At 35.8% G+C, this 22814-nt stretch overlaps 1 protein-coding gene and 1 long non-coding RNA gene across 4 annotated transcripts in view; one reads left to right on the top strand and one right to left on the bottom strand.

The window, feature by feature from the left end:
• LOC121862148 (protein tramtrack, beta isoform-like) overlaps positions 1 to 7463 on the top strand; it is a 32127-nt gene extending 24664 nt beyond the window's left edge. For all 3 annotated transcript variants that reach the window (XM_042360216.1, XM_042360214.1, XM_042360215.1), the window contains one exon: positions 592 to 7463. In XM_042360216.1, the coding sequence (XP_042216150.1) occupies positions 592 to 798 (207 nt within the window). In that variant the 3' untranslated portion in view covers positions 799 to 7463. The remainder of the gene's footprint in view (positions 1 to 591) is intronic.
• On the bottom strand, positions 3271 to 22536 carry LOC121862151. The gene is made up of 5 exons (XR_006088174.1): positions 22449 to 22536; positions 18260 to 18343; positions 17971 to 18024; positions 7962 to 8067; positions 3271 to 3393 (listed from the first exon to the last, which is right to left on the bottom strand). It is a non-coding gene; the product is annotated as an uncharacterized LOC121862151 (long non-coding RNA).
• Positions 22537 to 22814: the final 278 nt, after the last annotated feature.

Below are 22814 nucleotides of genomic sequence, written 5' to 3'. Positions count from 1 at the left end.
TCCTCAATGGGTTTAATATGCTTTCAAACTGTTTTTATTCCTTTTTGGTAAATTTCAATTATTTTACGTTACAGCTTTTCCTGAGTCTTAACTTTTGACCTTTAACTTTCTATTGAAGGTCATTGTATAGAGAGGCTGTGGGAGTCTTGTGTATTGATCACCAGCAGTTAGTTCAGTTTAGTTTTATTCCGTACAGTCGTCATACAAATATGCAATGATTCAGCAGGTACACAGTTCAGCATGTATACAGACAATGCAGGGATACAGTTCAGCATGTATATAGACATTGTAGATACACATTTCAGGTATACCATATAAAAAAATAGCAATAGGTCTCGTCAATTCATTTACCTGAATTTTATTTCCAAAACATAACATAGAAGATAAGTTCACTTACATTAATATAAATTAATTTATTTGTTACATGGTTCTTGTGTTCATAATGGAGTGTTTTTTTTATTAATATTTTTCTAGTGAGGATACAGATGCTTATGTCTTGTTTTTTTTTTGTTTTTTTTATAATGAAGTTATAGTGTGTGTGTCAGCTGTTTGTTTACTCTTAAGTTGCTCAATAATACATCATTATTTCAGGAGGTTGTGCCAGTAAGTCTAGTCAAGGTGGAGGTGCAGGACGTGGAGGACGAACACATCGACGTGGACGACACAGGAGTGGACTACGGGTCACTACCGGCTGACTCGGAGGCCCACCAGCCGGCCCCGTCCGAACAACCCAAAACAGAACCCAGAGATCCTGTGCAACAAGTCGGATCATCGGGGACAGAAGGGGTAGGAACGTGAAACTCCGTCTTTATGCGGAAATTTCATAGCCGTGGATGTTGTTTTTCATTCTATTAGTGACACACACCCTCCATCTCCCCATCCCCTCGTTCACAAATGTTCCGTGAGAATTTTTTGAACATTGTTAGTTTCATATTGATTGTGGAGTAAAGAAGTAGGTCACATGTTGCTAGCAGACTAATAATTAATAAGATGCTTTGTTGGAGTTGTGTAGTAGTACTGTAATAATATTTTGCTTTAAGAGAAAAAAAAATACAATGTAGTTTAAAAAAAAAAGCTTAAAGAGTTTCTGAACTGTTTATATAAGTGTGATTCTAAAGAGGAAGGTTTTGCTTAGTAGTATCCTGTGTCTGGAGGAGATCCTGACCAGTGATGTAACCCACCTACACCCTGACCACTAACACCCACACCCAGACATGTAACACCCACACCCAGACATGTAACACTCACACCCTGACCACTAACACCCATTCCCTGACCACTAACACCCACACCCAGACATGTAACACCCACACCCAGACCACTAACACCCATTCCCTGACCACTAACACCCATTCCCTGACCACTAACACCCACACATGTAACACCTACACCCTGACCACTAACACCCATTCCCTGACCACTAACACCCACACTCAGATATCCAACTCCCATACCCTGACCACTAATGCCTACACCCAGATCACTAACACCCACACCCAGACCATTAACACCCACATCACTGGTCCTGCTTAACTGAATGACTTTTTTTCTGCTTAGGACTTACTTTTGGGGCCATAGTTAGTTACAAAGACCTTTCCTGGTAACTGTTGGTGGATAGATAAATAACCGACAGAATTAGTTTCATTGTGAAGAAATACAGTACAGTAATATATTTTAAAGTACTTCATGACCCTAATTTATGTTATCATTGAATGGCAGGATAATTAGTGTTGGAATAAGTACCACAAACATGTCCACAAAGTTATTTATTCATTATTTTGTTTAACTATATGTAGGTTATCCAAGTCTAGGCTGATAACCTTAGGGTTGGTAGGTAGGGTAGTGTTGGTATGGGTAATAGGTTGGTTTGGTCTGTGGTACTTTTTTAAACATTGACCATTTTTGCTGTTGACTGTGAGGTCCAAGAAAAAGAAGTACAACATATCCAGAGCTGTGTTGTGTTGTGGCTGAACCTTACCTACACCATCGTTCTTCCTCACATCGATTCAGATTTTTATTTTTTTTTTTTAATGACAATTTCATTCTGAGCTTGTGAAAGTTGTGAAATGTTTTATATATTGATTATGGGGTTCAAATTGCCCTCTCTATATTATTGTTTTTATATAAATACAGTATATATATATTTCTATTGTAATGTGACAATTTAAAGAAGGAATCTTTACCGGAGCCGAGGTGAAGTCATCACAGGGATCACTTCAGAGGCTTGTATGTGTTGACAGAACACGCACCATACTTCAGTTCCCACTCCCATACACCACAACAATTTAATATTCCTCATCCACACTTAAGAGTTCACTGGATCAGTAAAGATGGGTGTATTTATTCTTAGTAAATGATTGTTAATTACATTTGTTTTTACAGGTTTGTGGTGTTATTAGGGTTTGTCAAGGAATACAAGTGAGGGTGTGTCATCTAGTTGAGTTATATACACTGTCTGGATAATATATGTGTGGAAAATGTATCTGTGGTGATCCCTGAATTATAAAGTACGTACCTGTAACTGTTGATGGGAGACTAAAGCAGGTAACATAACTCACTAGATGAACCACGACTGTTATGTGTGCACAGTTAAATACAGTCCTGGTATTTATAACATGACCTTGTATGATATGGCAGTCAGTCGAAACACCTCATGTAGCCTCAAGCTGCCACCTTCTTCAGATCAACTCCCATCAGTACCTATCTGACTACATATTTTCTTAATTCATCTACCACTGTGAGGGAGGGTCAAGGGACACAGAAATCTCAGAAAATGACAAAATTACAGATGAAGAAGAACTTGCTTAATCAACAGTTTAATAGGTATATAAAAAGTACATAAGGTGTTATTTGTTGACTGAGGACATTTTATTGTTGCCATAAAGAACCATGTTACACTGTGTTGGTATTGTGTACTGTACTATGGTGTGTGGAGAAGATTCTTCCTGAGATTTTATCTTTTGATTCCATGTATTTTTATTGTGTTCATTGATGTCTTGTGTAAATGACTAGCAACAATCTCTGTAGCTGGAAGAGTCAGTACCATGTGTGCTGAACTGTGGCCACCAACCATGTCAGTTTCTCATGGGTCAAGTTATCCTTTATAAACACTATGTAAGAAATAGCATAAAGGATATTAGAAAGTGCTATACTATAATTACATATACAGTTATATTTTACCGGAGTTTAGTGGAGTTACCTTGTAAGTGTTCCTTGCTGTACCTTTCATGTAAACGTCGCGTGCCAAGGTTGGTGCCCCGTATATAGCACGTCTTCTGCCTTGAGGCAGCGGTGCCGGTCACCGCTGAGTTAGGATAGAAAGGTTCCTAGTTGTATGCTGTGTCTCTCCATGTTTATTAATGCCACCATGTCTTCTGTGCTCTGGGCAATGATCTGTGAAGAGCACCAGGCACATCTGCTATACTGGACTATAAATTCTCGATGAAATATATTGAGTTTGATTGGGTGTTTATGCAGTGTTGGTTACAAGAGTTATGAAAATATCAAGTACAGATACAGCTGAAGTTATTATACAATTGATGGAATAGTGTGGTCAGGAGATTTTTAAATAGTATTGAATTATAACTAGTGTTGTGTAGGGTCAGATGTGGGACGTAAAAGGTATCAGCTCAGTTACACAAGTTTTTATCCTTCAAGTTTGTGAGATCACAAGTCAATTGGGCAACAGTCTTAATCAGATCATTAGGGTTAGACTGTTTCTTAGTACTGGGCTCCAATTTTAATGGTATGGTATGGTACGGTTAGGTTAGGGCCAGTTTGACCTACCGCCTTCTTTAATAACTGCTGGTACTTCATGAGAGCTGCTGGTGTCACCTGAAGATGGAAGATTTAACTAATGTGTCTTGTGTTGTGTTCTGGGAGTTGTGAAACTACCTTAAAAAAAGATCATATTTGTAATGTTTAGTAGAAGGTTTGTAATTAAATATATTTGTACTTTGAAGTACTCTTCTTATTAATGATTGTAGATATTACATAATTATTCACAAATGTCATTGAATTTATAGTGAAAAATAGATTGAGGGAATTTATCACCGAACATTATTCCGGTGTTTGTGGGTGAAAGTTTCAACTGACAGACCTGAAGCATTTACCTCACAGGTCAGATGTAGAGAATAATTGCTGTCTAGTAAAACCTGCATTTGTTTTAAAATATTTTAAGGCGATTAATGGAAGATTTTCGTGTAAATAAAAGAAATTCTATATATGGTACCACTCCCCTTGTTTTCTTTTATCACTTGCTTTTTATATATTCTTAGGAAACAGCAGACTTCATGAGCACTGTTATTTCCCTCATAAATGAACACTTGTTGTCGTAATGCTGCTCTAGAATATGATGTCAAAATATAAGATCAGCGAGAAACATGACACACTCTTTGGGTACATGCACTTGGTGACATTTGACAACTAAATTTTAAGTTTAGAGAGACTTTCACCACAGTTATCACCACTTAATACACCTTGAGACATTATCACCCTTATGGAAGCATCAGGAACACCCCTTGAGACATTATCACCAGTATTTAGAGTAAACTCACTACAAAAAGCAATTGATGGAAAACTACCACAAATACCACTTTTAAACCTTTTTTTTTCCCAAGTAGGTAATGCAAACCTAATTTAACCAAACTTGATAATCATAAGATAGTTTTGGTTAGGTTAGATCTAGTTAGTTTATGTTGCCCGAGAGATAATTGACTTAGCAGGTCCTGTCTGTGTTACATAACCAACAAATTTCTTTCTCGTAATTATGATGGAAGAGTTGTGTTAACTGAATTAGCTACATTATAGGTTCCTGCTGCAGTTTGTGACAGTTTGGGAGTTTAATTCTCGTTCATATATTTATATAAACAGTATATAGTTGTGTTGACACCCCTTTGCATTGGAAAAGATCTGGTCTGAAATGCTTGTTTACGGTATGAGGTTGTCGTGAAGTCATCGCTAAAATTTCTGTCGTTGAGGAAGGATGATACGGAGCAAAAATATCCTCTTTTAGCCCCTTGTGTATGGGGTCACCTCTGAGCTCGATAAAATCATCTGGTGTTAGTCGAATAAAATGTTAAAAGTGGCATCCCTATAGTGAAGGTTAAACCTATCCTGCTTTGATGTAGAGGTGGCCAGAGTCAAGAACAAACATGGACTCTCCTGTTATTAACTGGCATTCATTCTCTTAACTACAGTAATAGATGTGTTGTAGTGTAGTGTTCCCCTTCCTCAACAAGTCCCTAAATGTAACTTCGGCACTTCAAACACCGACCATCATCCATAAACGGTCATAACTGCTGTATGTTGTAAGCAATCTACATCCCTTCTCTTGATGAACCGGGGCATAATTATTATTATTATTATTATTATTATTATTTAAAGGATTATTAATTGACATAGTACATAAGAATTAACATAGGTGTTGATGTCTCGCCACTGTGTGTATCTTGGCTGTGAAGTCACCAAGAGGATGGAGTATGGATTTTAGTTGTATCGGATCACCAAACCCACCCTCCCCACCCACTCACTGCTCTCTCTATATCACTGGGGGATAAAGAGCTTCTATGTTCATACTTGTCATTTATATTCACCATGACAACGCCTCAGTCTACCATGTTTTGAGTCAATAAAAGTCGCTGGATTGATAAAGGCTCCAGCTAGCTTGATTCGACACTTCCCTCAAGAACCATGTAGTTGTTGAGTTGACACCTCCCTCAAGTGCAATGTAGTTGTTGAGTTGACACCTCCCTCAAATGTAATGTAGTTTTTGAGTTGACACCTCCCTCAAGTGCAATGTAGTTGTTGAGTTGACACTTCCCTCAAGTGTAATGTAGTTGTTGAGTTGACACCTCCCTCAAATGTAATGTAGTTGTTGAGTTGACACCTCCCTCAAATGTAATGTAGTTGTTGAGTTGACACCTCCCTCAAGTGCAATGTAGTTGTTGAGTTGACACTTCCCTCAAGTGTAATGTAGTTGTTGAGTTGACACCTCCCTCAAGTGTAATGTAGTTGTTGATTTGACACCTCCCTTAAGTGTGGCGTATAGTAGTTGTTGTTGATGACTTGATAGAGATTTAGAACTGACTGCCTCATACTTACCATCAGTTGTTGCTTCAGTAAGTCTGTATAGTACAAGAACTCATGGTGTTAGCTGACAATGCAAAGGGGTTTCACTATATTTTATTATATAGTAGGATTCCGTAAATAATAATAATAACCAGTAGATGAAAAAAAATGTATATTAACTATTAGTAAATAACAAGATACAAATTTACTAATAATAATCTCTTCCCTTTTATCTGTGACTCCTTGTTCATTTATCAAAGTACTGTACTGTAATAGTGAGAGGTGTAGTTTGATGTGTGTGTGCGTGTGTGTGCGTGCGTTGATGTACTGTACACTATACATACATATATACTTTACAGTACTGTACTCCTAATGTAATGGATCTGATGTAGTCTTAAGGGATATTTTTAACATTAACATTACATGAGGTACGTGAAGTCAGTGAGTTGTACAAATAAATGTGGCTTAGTTTAGTATTTGTAACTTTGAAGCACTTAGTAGTTTGACTTGAACCTAATTCTGACTTCATGTTGTGTTGTATGTGAATATTGTGAGTATAACAACTTGCTTTACTTCAGTAGTTCAAGTATATAAAGCTTTAGTTAATTTGGAACACCATGTTATGAGCCAAGGCACTTATGACCGGCTTACGAAGATCTTACTTTTCAGTGGATTGTGTTTTATTATTTTGCAATGCATTTGAAGTAAGAGTTGGAATCGATTTTATTGTGTTTGTTTCAGAGGTAAGTAATGTAATAGTTAATTCTTCTGTATTTGTATTACAATAGTTCAAAACAAATTCCATCTTCATCATCATTATTGTCAACCTTTTGAATACGATGACTTAAACCCTTGAGTATGATGTCGTAACCCCCTCGAGTACTGTATGATGATAACCTCTTGAGTACAATAACAACCTCTTGAGTGCAATGTCTTAACTCTTTGAATATGACAACGAAAACCTCTTGAGTACAACGCTTTAACTATTTGATTACAATGACCAAATCCCTTGATAAATAAAAATGACATTGCACCTAGGAGTTGTCATCATCCTCGAGGGATAAAACTTCAAGGGGTAAAACTTGAGACTTCATACTCGAAGGGTTAAGTCACCATAGTCAAGGGATTAATACCTTGTAAATTTATTTGATCCCTGGAACTCACTTTTATCTCGACTTACGATGATACTTGTAATAAATTTTGGTAGAGTTGTATATTCCATAAATTTATTGTAGGGGCAAATCATGTCTTGTTATAGTGAGAACTGTAGCAACCAATCAACCAACCAATCACCATGATGTATATTACACCTTCATAATAATTGTTCAGCATTCAACATTCTTTGCAACATTGCTTATATTTATTTTTTTTTTAATAAAGAATATCTTTTTGGAGGAGTTGTGTTTATTGAATATATGTACCTCTTACGTGTTCTTCATTTCCCTTCAATCAACATAACCTGAGCCTATGAACATATCCTCAGTTATGAAGAAATTGTATTACTATATTTTGATGTCATAGATGTATAGAAAAAAATTATAATATGAATAATGCTAATATTTTGAGGTTGTGGATTGTTATATGAATTGTTTTGATGTTCATGTGTTCAGGCAGAGGTAATTTATTTAATGTCTCAGCGTATCTATCTGCATGACCTATACTATAATATTATGAAAGTTCTTTTCTCTCACTGCCTCAAACCCTTCCCACTATGTTGCAGGATGGCCATATTGGAGAGCCACACTAAACTTTCCTCAAGCATTGTCTCTAAGCTACCTTACTTAATATGTCCTATCATGGTGTCCCCCTCCACAACAATACCCAATATAAGGAAGTGTTATTTGACCCAAGTTACTGGTACTCTTATAAGTGACAAAAGTTGATGGAAGTACCTGGAGTGTAATGACTGGTATGGCATGTCATGTCATTAAATAACTGCTGTGCTGTTACTTGTCAGTCTCATGTACCATCACCTCCACATGATGATCAGGAAGTCTTCTAGAAGGAAAATGATGCAAGTTAAGTTCTGTTTTCACGTCGATGAGGTCTTATACCAATGTCTCTAATAACGAACATTTGAGTATTTTTTTATGAGAGGCCTAGTGGGAGTGATAGTGGTAGGGTGATGTAGTAAAATGGCTGGTACATACATACTAAGATAACTGTACTGTAAACTTGTATAGTGCCTGGCAGCCCCTGCTCCCGACGCGGCCCATGCGCCTGAGTGCGGCCCCACACACCCTTTTTTTTTCCCTCAGGTACTCCCTGCTACTGTCCTGCACCCTGCTGCTGTCGTGGACCTTGCTGCTGTCATAGACCCTCTTCCTGACGCAGCCCCTGCCCCTGACCCGGACCCACACACCCCAGCAGGCGCATCTGAGGACTCTGTACCTGCCGCGAAGGAAGCACAACATTTACGCCTCTACAATCCTCCTTCTCCCTCCCTCCCTCCCACAGATCTCGTGTATCTAGACAAAGTGGTCTCCACTAGCAGTCGGCTCATCCACGCCCTCGCTGTTATGTCTCGCAAGTGGCATACAACCCAGCCGACAACAAGTCTCCTGCACCGCCCGTTCTGCCTCACATGTGGGATGCAACCCTGCAGACAACAAGTCTCCTACACCGCCTAGAGGGAAGGGGGGAGTATTGTAGTGGATTCCTCCCCTACAAACGCTGTTTGTCACTGAGTAGCCGACCCCGCGAATTCCCCAGTGTATGCCTCGTGGTCTAGGTCAACCAGCGCCGCCTTACATGACGGAGGTCAACTACTAAGCCACGCCTACCTCCGCTATTTAAGACCTGACCTCGTGGTGACCACTCTCTTTCTACGTACACCAACCAGCCAGCAACACCTCCTCCTCCTGCCTGGCGGTCCTCGCTCCCGCCGGCAAGCATGGCGACCCACAAGCTGGTCCTCTGAGCATCCTCACCAACCAGCACCAAGCTGCATTGTACATCCAATACAACATGTACAGTATACAGAGAGCACATTGGGAATTTTCTTTCTCCATCCCATCCTGAGTGTGAACCCAAACAAACGTACCCCACAAATGGGACTGGGAGCGCGATCTGTTTCTCCTCCATCCTTTGTGAGTGCGAATCTCCGGGGGTCACCATTTGTGGGGTACGTTTGTTTGGGTTCACACTCAGGATTGGATGGAGAAAGGAAACTCACAATGTGCACTCTGTATGCATGTTGTATTGGATGTACAATGCAGCTGGGAAGTGGCAGCGTGGTTACAAGCGTGATGTAGAGAGAACTGGTTGGTGAAAACAGAAAATTGAGAGGGTTTTAGGGGCAACTATTATATTTCATCACAAAATGGACTAGGGGTAATTATTAAATTTAATCTGTTAATTAGGTTGGTGTGAACATCTATTCTTTCTGATAATGCTATTAATTAGTAAATATAAAGTAGATTATGGCATTAAAATCTTATTTGATTATTACTGTAATTAATTATTTAATTACATAAATTCATGTAACTCACCAAAATGATGGCATCCCAAAGTACTACAAGAACAATAGGCTTCAGGGGACCAGGGTTGCGGACAGGGGCCATAAAAAAACCACCCCTTCGAATTTTGTTTCTTCCCTCTATCTTTCATTCTTTCCTTTTTGTTTTGATGAGAGGAAGAAGAAGAAGAAGGATTTAAGTGTTTTGATAAGAGGAAGAAGGTTTAAAGGTTAACTATTATATTTCATGACAGAAAACAGTTACATTTAATAATTTCACTAGTTTTTTGTGCATTAATTAGTAAATATAAAATAGAGTATGCTACTAAAAGCCTTTTTGATTATTCATGTAATTAATGAAGTAATTACATAAATTCGTGTAACTCGCCAAATAGGTGGCATCCTAAAGTAATATAAGTAAACTAGGTTTCAGGGGGCAGGGTTGGGGACAGGCGGCCCAAAAAAAATGACCCCTTCGAAGTTTGTTTCTTCCCTCTAGCTTTCAATCTTTCCCTTGTGTTTTGATGAGAGGAAGAAGAAGAAAGAAGAAGAATAAGAAGGATTAGTGTTTTGATGAGAGGAAGAAGAAGAAGGTTTCAGGGGTAACTATTATATTTCATCACAGAAAACTAAGAAGGTGTAACTATTATATTTCATGACAGAACTCTAAGAAGGGGTAACTATTATATTTCATGACAGAACTCTAAGAAGGGGTAACTATTATATTTAATCCCATAAAAGAATTATATTTAATGATTTCACTAGTTTTTGTGAAAGTATCTTTTATAAGATCATTGCATTAATTAGTAAATATGAAATAGAGTATGCTATTAAAAGCCTTTTTGATTATTCATGTAATTAATGAAGTAATTACATAAATTCGTGTAACTCGCCAAATAGGTGGCATCCTAAAGTAATATAAGTAAACTAGGTTTCAGGGGGCAGGGTTGGGGACAGGCGGCCCAAAAAAAATGACCACTTCGAAGTTTGTTTCTTCCCTCTAGCTTTCAATCTTTCCCTTGTGTTTTGATGAGAGGAAGAAGAAGAAAGAAGAATAAGAAGGATTAGTGTTTTGATGAGAGGAAGAAGAAGAAGGTTTAAGGGGTAACTATTATATTCCATCACAGAAAACTAAGAAGGGGTAACTATTATATTTCATGACAGAACTCTAAGAAGGGGTAACTATTATATTTAATCCCATAAAAGAATTATATTTAATGATTTCACTAGTTTTTGTGAAAGTATCTTTTATAAGATCATTGCATTAATTAGTAAATATGAAATAGAGTATGCTATTAAAAGCCTTTTTGATTATTCATGTAATTAACGCTGTAATTACATAAATTCGTGTAACTCGCCAAAAAGGTGGCATCCTAAAGTAATATAAGTAAACTAGGTTTCAGGGGGCAGGGTTGGGGACAGGCGGCCCAAAAAAAATGACCCCTTCGAAGTTTGTTTCTTCCCTCTAGCTTTCAATCTTTCCCTTGTGTTTTGATGAGAGGAAGAAGAAGAAAGAAGAAGAATAAGAAGGATTAGTGTTTTGATGAGAGGAAGAAGAAGAAGGTTTAAGGGGTAACTATTATATTCCATCACAGAAAACTAAGAAGGGGTAACTATTATATTTCATGACAGAACTCTAAGAAGGGGTAACTATTATATTTAATCCCATAAAAGAATTATATTTAATGATTTCACTAGTTTTTGTGAAAGTATCTTTTATAAGATCATTGCATTAATTAGTAAATATGAAATAGAGTATGCTATTAAAAGCCTTTTTGATTATTCATGTAATTAACGCTGTAATTACATAAATTCGTGTAACTCGCCAAAAAGGTGGCATCCTAAAGTAATATAAGTAAACTAGGTTTCAGGGGGCAGGGTTGGGGACAGGCGGCCCAAAAAAAATGACCCCTTCGAAGTTTGTTTCTTCCCTCTAGCTTTCAATCTTTCCCTTGTGTTTTGATGAGAGGAAGAAGAAGAAAGAAGAAGAATAAGAAGGATTAGTGTTTTGATGAGAGAGGAAGAAGAAGAAGGTAAGAAGGATTAGTGTTTTGATGAGAGGAAGAAGAAGGTTTAAGGGGTAACTATTATATTCCATCACAGAAAACTAAGAAGGGGTAACTATTATATTTCATGACAGAACTCTAAGAAGGGGTAACTATTATATTTAATCCCATAAAAGAATTATATTTAATGATTTCACTAGTTTTTGTGAAAGTATCTTTTATAAGATCATTGCATTAATTAGTAAATATGAAATAGAGTATGCTATTAAAAGCCTTTTTGATTATTCATGTAATTAATGAAGTAATTACATAAATTCGTGTAACTCGCCAAATAGGTGGCATCCTAAAGTAATATAAGTAAACTAGGTTTCAGGGGGCAGGGTTGGGGACAGGCGGCCCAAAAAAAATGACCACTTCGAAGTTTGTTTCTTCCCTCTAGCTTTCAATCTTTCCCTTGTGTTTTGATGAGAGGAAGAAGAAGAAAGAAGAAGAATAAGAAGGATTAGTGTTTTGATGAGAGGAAGAAGAAGAAGGTTTAAGGGGTAACTATTATATTCCATCACAGAAAACTAAGAAGGGGTAACTATTATATTTCATGACAGAACTCTAAGAAGGGGTAACTATTATATTTAATCCCATAAAAGAATTATATTTAATGATTTCACTAGTTTTTGTGAAAGTATCTTTTATAAGATCATTGCATTAATTAGTAAATATGAAATAGAGTATGCTATTAAAAGCCTTTTTGATTATTCATGTAATTAATGAAGTAATTACATAAATTCGTGTAACTCGCCAAATAGGTGGCATCCTAAAGTAATATAAGTAAACTAGGTTTCAGGGGGCAGGGTTGGGGACAGGCGGCCCAAAAAAAATGACCACTTCGAAGTTTGTTTCTTCCCTCTAGCTTTCAATCTTTCCCTTGTGTTTTGATGAGAGGAAGAAGAAGAAAGAAGAAGAATAAGAAGGATTAGTGTTTTGATGAGAGGAAGAAGAAGAAGGTTTAAGGGGTAACTATTATATTCCATCACAGAAAACTAAGAAGGGGTAACTATTATATTTCATGACAGAACTCTAAGAAGGGGTAACTATTATATTTAATCCCATAAAAGAATTATATTTAATGATTTCACTAGTTTTTGTGAAAGTATCTTTTATAAGATCATTGCATTAATTAGTAAATATGAAATAGAGTATGCTATTAAAAGCCTTTTTGATTATTCATGTAATTAATGAAGTAATTACATAAATTCGTGTAACTCGCCAAATAGGTGGCATCCTAAAGTAATATAAGTAAACTAGGTTTCAGGGGGCAGGGTTGGGGACAGGCGGCCCAAAAAAAATGACCCCTTCGAAGTTTGTTTCTTCCCTCTAGCTTTCAATCTTTCCCTTGTGTTTTGATGAGAGGAAGAAGAAGAAAGAAGAAGAATAAGAAGGATTAGTGTTTTGATGAGAGGAAGAAGAAGAAGGTTTAAGGGGTAACTATTATATTCCATCACAGAAAACTAAGAAGGGGTAACTATTATATTTCATGACAGAACTCTAAGAAGGGGTAACTATTATATTTAATCCCATAAAAGAATTATATTTAATGATTTCACTAGTTTTTGTGAAAGTATCTTTTATAAGATCATTGCATTAATTAGTAAATATGAAATAGAGTATGCTATTAAAAGCCTTTTTGATTATTCATGGGTGTAACTCGGGTGGCAGGGGTTGGGGGCACAGGCGGCCCAAAAAAAATGACCACTTCGAAGTTTGTTTCTTCCCTCTAGCTTTCAATCTTTCCCTTGTGTTTTGATGAGAGGAAGAAGAAGAAAGAAGAAGAATAAGAAGGATTAGTGTTTTGATGAGAGGAAGAAGAAGAAGGTTTAAGGGGTAACTATTATATTCCATCACAGAAAACTAAGAAGGGGTAACTATTATATTTCATGACAGAACTCTAAGAAGGGGTAACTATTATATTTAATCCCATAAAAGAATTATATTTAATGATTTCACTAGTTTTTGTGAAAGTATCTTTTATAAGATCATTGCATTAATTAGTAAATATGAAATAGAGTATGCTATTAAAAGCCTTTTTGATTATTCATGTAATTAACGCTGTAATTACATAAATTCGTGTAACTCGCCAAAAAGGTGGCATCCTAAAGTAATATAAGTAAACTAGGTTTCAGGGGGCAGGGTTGGGGACAGGCGGCCCAAAAAAAATGACCCCTTCGAAGTTTGTTTCTTCCCTCTAGCTTTCAATCTTTCCCTTGTGTTTTGATGAGAGGAAGAAGAAGAAAGAAGAAGAATAAGAAGGATTAGTGTTTTGATGAGAGGAAGAAGAAGAAGGTTTAAGGGGTAACTATTATATTCCATCACAGAAAACTAAGAAGGGGTAACTATTATATTTCATGACAGAACTCTAAAAAGGGGTAACTATTATATTTAATCCCATAAAAGAATTATATTTAATGATTTCACTAGTTTTTGTGAAAGTATCTTTTATAAGATCATTGCATTAATTAGTAAATATGAAATAGAGTATGCTATTAAAAGCCTTTTTGATTATTCATGTAATTAACGCTGTAATTACATAAATTCGTGTAACTCGCCAAAAAGGTGGCATCCTAAAGTAATATAAGAGGAAGGTTTTAGGGGTAACTATTATATTTCAACTATTAGATTTGATCACAGAAAACTGCAAGAAAGGTTTTTGGGGTGACTATTATATTTCATCACAGAAGACGGATGAGGGATAGCCATTATATTTGAAAACAGAAAATTGAGAGGGTAATTGAGGTAACTATTATATTTCAACTATTAGATTTGATCACAGAACACTGAGAAGAAGGTTTTAAGGCAAACTATTATATTTCATCACAGGAGTCAGATTTGGAGTAACTATTATATTTGATTACAGAAAACTGTGCAGGGGTAACTATTATATTTCATTAGTGAATAAATGTTTTCATTTTTCCATTAAACTTGATTATATATTCATTCTTAGTCTATCCACAACAGTATTGAAATAGTTAGGTTGGTTGGTAATATAGAGATTAGAGCGCATTAGCTCCGAGGGTGCAAGAAGGGTACAGCACAAGGCCTGTCTCGGTCAAGCCAAGTTATTCTATTTGATGTTTTCTCAAGGCTTTTTATGTTAGGGGTGTCCCTCCATGATCCTTGTGTCTCTAGAAGGATGATCGCCATCATTTTTGTTTCTAGTTCTTATTGTGGGCTTTTTGTGATCCGAAAAGATTACAGAATCTGAGTTTTATTTTGTTACTATTGGATATTATATGTTATTTCTGTATATATTTATATTTTGCTTCATTTATTTAGTGTCACTTTGGTAAGGGAAACTGTGTCAAGTCCTGTAAGTTTATTTTACTCTCCTCTTCGTCACAGATCGTCTTATTACTTCACACTCTAGTACCTTATATTTCCTCTTGAATTATTCTAAAGGTATAAACTATATTTACTGTGTTATTACCGTACATATAGTCGTCCTCAGTCCACATTCCTGCCACTAGGGTACAGGTACAAGGTGTATTAACATACCTTATCAGTGGAAACTCTTCTTTTTTTTTTGCAGATACTGTACTGTACGTCGCCGCTCTTCAGTGACTACATTACCAACCTCACAACACATTCATGTAAATAGTTCTCAGTTAAATCAGTCGTTGTAAACAAGGAAATAAATAATTTTATCCTATTATAACTGACATTTAACTCACCCGTTAAAGATACATTTATTTACATCAGTTGTAACATTAATGAGGGACATCTGTACTGTACTGTTCTGAACTGTGCTGTTCTGTACTGAACTGTAATATAATGTACTGTACTGTTCTGAACTGTGCTGTTCTGTACTGAACTGTAATATACTGTACTGTACTGTTCTGAACTGTTTTGTTCTGTGCTGTGCTGTGCTGTGCTGTGCTGTACTGTACTGTACTGAACTATACTATACTGTAGTGTACTGTACTGTACTATACTGTACTGAACTGTACTCTTCTGAACTGTTTTGTACTGTACTGTGCTATACTGTACATCAGTTGTAGCATTAATGTGGGACATCTGTACTGTACTGTACATCAGTTTTAGTATTAATGATGGACATCTGTACTGTACTGTACATCAGATGGACCATTAATAATGGTGTTACAGCTACAGTTATTTCTATAAATTGAAGGGTAAAGTCTATATATCTCCCTTAATATTGATCTTATTGATCTGAAATTAATTATGAGCAAAGAAACCTTAGCTTAAAGTGCCACTTTGTTCAATGTTCTTATGAATGCAAGCAGGTGAATGCTAACAGGCATTAGTCGATCCATAGTTTACCATGATGAGATGTAGCAAGTGAAACATGTATATGGAGCAAGTAACAACATCACTACATTATAAGATGTTGTAACTGATAGACTAAGGTTAGGATATAAGTGCCTCTGGCAGTATGTTCCTCAAGCAGATGTGAATAACACTATATGTAGTGTGTGGCCAGACATATGGCCACACACTCTGGCAGTATGTCCCTCAGGCAGATGTGAACAAGACTAAATGTAAAGTGTGTGGCCAGACATATGGCCACACACTCCAAAACTACGTCCTTGACTGTGTGAAGATAGAACCTGAATATTAACCCCCAAGTGCAGTACAGAAGAGTACAGTATAATGTGGATCAGAACAGAACAGTACAGTATAATATGGATCAGAACAGTACAGTATAATATGGATCAGTACAGAACAGAACAGTATAATATGGATCAGAACAAAACAGTACAGTATATGGATCAAAACAGTACAGAAGAGTACAGTAAAATATGGATCAGTGCAGAACAGTACAGTACAATACAGTTGTCCCTCATTAATGCTACAACTGAAATACTGTACAGTACATTACTGTATAATATAGATCAGTACAGTACAGGGTTAAAGCTTCATGTATAACAAAGATAATGTTGAATTTTGGTCAAACAAACACTAAAACAGTCACCAGGAAAGTGATCTGGATAATAAATACTGACTCCACTTTACTGTACCGGTACAGGTATTACTTAAAATAGTGTATTTAAAAACATACAGTACAAGTAAACCTCAATATTGTGTATTGGTAGTGATATAAAATAGCTTAATTAATTCAGATGTAGAGTACCCGGTATCTAAAAACAAATAATCATGTTGCAAGTGGATGGTGTACAAGATAGATGGACCAGACACAACAAGGTGACCACTACTGTCCAGCATCCCACACCTTGATGACTACCACTTTACTAAGAAAGAACAGAATTGTTGTTCTGTACACTACTGTAAGAATAGTGCAATGTGAAAGTTAAGTATTACCGAAATATTTTTGTTATAATTTAGCAAAACTTGAGAAAATATTTAAAGTACTGTACTAATGCATTCAAGATTGTAAGAGTGAACCTCGATTAAAGCCACACAAAGTATTAAAAATAGCAAGATACATTATGTACAGTTGCATTATTAACTATCATGGTAGTCACAGTTTTGTTGTGGTTGCAAAAAATTTCCATTTTATAATATATTTTTCGTCCACAGGTGAAGTATCAACAAGGTGTACAACGAGATACACGGACATCAATCAAACGGATTGTGAGAGGTTTGAATATCTCGCACGGATCCATTTCTCTTAGTGGTTTGTAATATTTAGTGTAATATGTAATTGTTGTTCAGTGTGGGGAGGCCTCTGGTGGCTTGTTGAGGGATGGCGTTTGTACTGGGGGGAGGCGTTTGTACTGGGGGAGGCGTTTGTACTGGGGGAGGCGTTTGTACTGGGGGAGGCGTTTGTACTGGGGGAGGCGTTTGTACTGGGGGAGGCATTTGTAGTGGTAGAGGCACTTGCACTGGTAGAGGCACTTGCACTGGGAGGTGTTTGTAATGGTTTGCACTCCTACAATGTCTGTGTATAATAAAATAAATAAATAAATATTGAATAAACTTTACGTTTCATATTCCAAAGTTGAATGATAATGATCTTCTAAATAAACCACAAGTACAGTAGAACTGTAAACTATACCTGAAACATGAACTAAAGTGATCAACCTGGATACACCCACATGATGGCTTCTGGGTAACTTAATTAATGTACAGTATATATCATGTACTATGTATAATTATCACCAATTGACATCAAAGTGCCATTCATTGTATAACTGTTACAAACTAATGCCCATGTGATGCCCTATTGGGTACATGTAATCAAAACTACTAGATACCCACAGATGGCACAAAAAATACATCTAAGTTTCCGACGCCTCAGACGAAGGATTTTGACAACCTTACCGAGAGAACGGGCGTCTCGTGTTCATTTTTAAATTCATTGGCCATGACCATAAAGAACATATTTGATTGCATACATACTATTAATTTGAAAGTATTGTATATATACAGTAAATGAAAGTAAAGTACAGTAAGAATTTTCCTTACTAAATGTTGACTATCTGGACACTGCACACCAATTGCTGAATGGAAGTGTTTTACCTGAAAATATAGAAGAAAAAAATCTTGTAAAATTGTAATAAACAACTTATGACCCCCCCCCACCCCTAAAGACTTGGTCACTTGGATAAATTTAGAAAGATATCCGTACTGTACCTGGCCAAAATTATTCACAAAGTACAAGACTTCCATTATTATCTAAAGCTAAATTTTGTGTGGGACCAAAACCTGACAAAAGATACTTTATAAACCTTAAGGTCTAGTGAAATAAACGCACCTTATGTGGAGTCTGCAATATAAACGTTGAATTGAGAAATCCACAACAGCTGATAATGTGATGGCCCCACCATCACTGATGTATCTGTAGAGAAATAATAATGGTAGTGGTATAAACACAAACTGCTCCAATACTTAAAAGTGACTGAAACAACTGTAAGATGTTGTTGTTTCTTCTCTAAAACACTGTCTGCTGTACTCGAGACTCCAGTATTGGTGGGACTGTTGGCTGATGCATGGCTGCGTGCTCATGATCACATTTGTAAATAACTGATGGTCTTTGAATTCATATGGAAACAAGACTTTTATCAACAAAGTCATTTCCTAAGTTTTGAATATATTCTATCTCAATGTGCTGTACCAAAATTTGGAGTGAAAATGTTTTTATATTCCTGGGAACTGCCATAGGGCGGGTACCCCTACCAATAAGTTGTTCCAATGATCTAGATTGGAAACTTGATCCACCAGGACTGCCTTTGGGTCGTTGAAATAAACACAAACTGCTCCAATACTTAAAAGTGACTGAAACAACTGTAAGACATTCTAATGTTCATGGTTTTGATAGTGAAGCTGATTTACATCATCAACTGTACTACAATATTTTAGATAACTGCCTTGGTGAACTAAATGCTGGGTTTGGTGAGCATAATATTAGACTACTTACAGTCATTTCTAGTCATTGGCCAGAATCCAAGAATTGTTAATTACTTCCGGAAAATCTTGTCCCATTGGCTAAACTCATAGGCGTCGACAATGAGTCGTCTCTTCTGGTAAGTGAATGTCATGTTGCTAAGTGACTTATTGAAGAATTTTATTGCCCAGTTCTCAAAAACATTGGTGAAAATTTCAAGATATCATATCCTTTCTGAAATGGACTAACTCACATACACAAGTTTTATGCAGCTGCCCTCACATTTGGTACAAGCAGTGCAATGTGTGAACACTCCTTCTCAATTGTCACGTGCTTACACCATACAGGCGTTCAATGACTCATAGTAGAAAAAGTAACCTGGTCTTGACTGTATTTTGGGCAGACCTTACACAGAAATTGAATTTGGAGGAAAAAGCAGGAAAATTAAATTGTATTAAGTTAATTATCACTATCACATAACGAGTATAGTACTGTGTACTGTATATAGATGTTATTAATGGAAGGAATATTTTCTCATTATTTCTCTGTTTGTCAATTATTTTTTAAACATTATCAGTTTTCATTATTGTCTTGTTGGTTATTTGAGAAAAATTAATTTACATTCAGTTGTTCGTTGCTGTACTTCAGTTTATATAATTCTTTCCTGTCTATGTTATATACTTAAACTATCATTACAAATATGTGTGTGTAGTTTAATAATTTATGAGTTCATATATGTTATACATAAAATGTTGTGAGCTGACTCATTAATTTTCATAAATAATGTTAGTGTTCTGTTGTATAATTGGTTTTATTTCCAAATGGCTTCATTATAGAAATTACAACTAATAATGTCATATATGGCAGAGTCGTTAATAAATAGTCTTGGCCCTCTTGGTCGTTAAACAGGCCTCCCCACTCGGCTATAAATCTGACAATGGGTCTTGCAGATAATTTACGACTTGATAAAAAGCAACGCCAACAAGAAGTCATAACCAGGGAGGGAAAATAAAATATAAGAACATAAGTTTCACTCATTAACCAATACTACTCAAAAGAAATTGGAAATGTATTTAAACTCATATTATGGGATTTGATTCCAACAATATAATTCTCATAATTTATAATGTGCATAAAATAGGTTTAAGATCCTACTTAACCAAACAAAAAAATAAATAAGGGATTTGTGGAGATAATAGACTCATGGCTCTGGATAGTAAAGCCTCTAAGAAAAAAAAAGATAATAATTTTATATTTATGGTAATAAAACCCCCAATATGAGGCTCTGTCATTTATTGACAAGTTAAGTACAGTATTACCGGATTCACTGTTTGTTGGTTTAAGAGCAGACGACAACACGGGCTGCCACGTCATATTTTTTAGTAGATTGTTTACTGTAAACAGTTAATTTCTCTGTGTCAAAGAACGTGGAGACATCATTTTAGTGTCACATGATCAGTTCTTCACCGTATTTTACCCCGTACTCTCCGTCATCTTTCATGCCCTGCCCATTACAGGTGATTTATATTCATAGAGAAGAGATAAAAAAATACTGGTATTTATAATTAAAATAAAAAGTTGTGTTAATTTTTACAAGTTAATATGATATTATGTCATTTGTTGCCACCCAAAATTTTTTGATAATTTTATGGTTGCAATCAGTAGTTTTGATCATTCTAAAACACTTTTCTTCTATGGCATTTCTGTCACAAATTAAGTACTGTATAAGTGAGATATTTTACATTTTAGTAGCTGGTTTGTTAACCTATCAGATCTTGGTATAGTCTATGGGTTAGGTTAGGATGGTTTAGATTAGGTTATATATTCTATACTAGTGCATTCAATACAGTATACATATATACTAATGCAAATTAATTACATACACTGTAAACTCTTGTCCTATATGTTCGTAGGAAATGTCAAATTTTCCCCTAAAATCAAAACTTTTTTAATTATAAATTTGTACCAAAAAAATTGCAAACAATAGAATCAAATCTATATAACATTTTACATCCATCAAGCATAATTTCAACTTCCAAATGCTTGGTGGTAACAAGTGAAATTTTACCATTAATACTACATCATCCACAGAACAACTGTGGATAATATGAATCAAATATAAACACAGTACTCTGATACTAAGTGACTCCACCACTACTACCCAATAATGGCTCAGTACAAGTTATGAAGGTGTTATTTGACTGTGCTGGCTGGGCAAATATCCAAAGGGTATTTGACCGTTAGCTGTGGAGATTGCTTATGATTTTACTACGATTTTAATGGGATTATGGACAGGATGGCTGTGGGCATTATTACACTAGTCATTACATAATAACTTAAATGTTAAATGCTTAATCATTATCTCCCTTAATTATCTTCAGATACTCCAAGATGTCCCACTTCTCTTATGGACATATAATGATGTAGGTTGAATTGGGTTAGGTTAGGTTAGATAAACATTTTTTAGTCTATACCTGATACCTAAACTGTATCATAACCGTTAAACATTGAGCTGTTGGTTTTCTTAATAAATTGATTTATAAATTAATCATGTTTTATCTCCCTTATCATTAATTTTACGTGTTCCTATCTCTACTTCGTCGATTTTGTTACAATAGTTTAAAGTTATCAATAAAATAATATGTAGTATTTTCTGTGACCAGAAGAACTTTGTTTTATTTTAGAACCCTTCAAGATATTATATTATATTTATAATTTGTAAGTTAGTTAAGTTATATTGTAAATATTAGTAAATTGAAACACATTTATACAGTAAAATCATACATAAATATATTGAATAATAATTATTCACATTAATAGTTTATATATAACTGAGGGTAAAATAGTCATATAACCCCTGCCTACCCGGTCCGACTAATTACCCAAATATAGCCAAATATAGCCGGAATGAAGTCAAATAATGGTCCTACATGAATAAATCGGACTGCTAATCACTTCTCGACTAGTATTTGGCGTCAGAAAGTCACAAAAAATTGGAAAACTTACTTTAATCTGAGTTAATAGATCGCGTGCATGTACCGAGGGAGCGAGGAATTACCCAAATGTAGCCGCAATGAAGTCAAATGATGGTCGTACAAGCGTAATTCGGGCTGTAAATCACTTCTCGATTATTATTTGGTGTCACGAAGTCACAAAAAATTGGTAAACTTAATTTAATCTGAGTTGTGTTGTGTTAGGTTAGATTAGGTTAGGTACATGCACTTGATCTATTACTCAGATTAAATTAAGTTTACCAATTTTTTGTGACTTCGTGACACCAAATACTAGTCGAGAAGTGATTAGCAGTCCGATTTATTCATCTAGGACCATTATTTGACTTCATTCCGGCTATATTTGGCTATATTTGGGTAATTAGTCGGACCCCTGCCTACCTGTTACTCCTACCAGGAGACTGGACCCCCCACACAGCAAGTCTCTTACCTTGTCCTCACAAGTATTATAAGGCTCTCTCTCTTACAACACCATAATCCCTGCACACATATCCTTCATATTAATACACAAATGAATCCTGACAAAACAATATTACAGCAATACGAACCAATTTTCCTTAGAATAAATTTTGCTGCTGTTCACATGGTGGTGGGTATGACGTCGACCAACGCTCCCTGTCACGGCATATAAAAGGCATCATTTTTTACTTAAATTTCATTTTTAAACTCTCTATAATGATAAATTTACTCTATGATATTATTAATTATCTTAAATTGTGTAATTTTGTCACTTTGTGTTCTTTACCAGAAATGCCTTAATGCTTATATATAAGGCCTCCCTCAACAAGGTGAAGGAAGATATTCCCACACTCACTAAATCAACCGAGAAAAATAATGACAACTTAATTATTTTCTTGCTGATTCTTCACGATAATCAATATTTTTGTTACCATAGTGGGTTTTTTGTGTGTATA

This window comes from Homarus americanus, unplaced genomic scaffold (assembly GCF_018991925.1).
Source record: "Homarus americanus isolate GMGI-L3 unplaced genomic scaffold, GMGI_Hamer_2.0 scaffold25013, whole genome shotgun sequence".
In the NCBI taxonomy this organism is placed as follows: domain Eukaryota; kingdom Metazoa; phylum Arthropoda; class Malacostraca; order Decapoda; family Nephropidae; genus Homarus; species Homarus americanus.
Note: the sequence above shows the minus strand (reverse complement) of the source record. Positions and strands in the feature narration are given on the sequence as shown.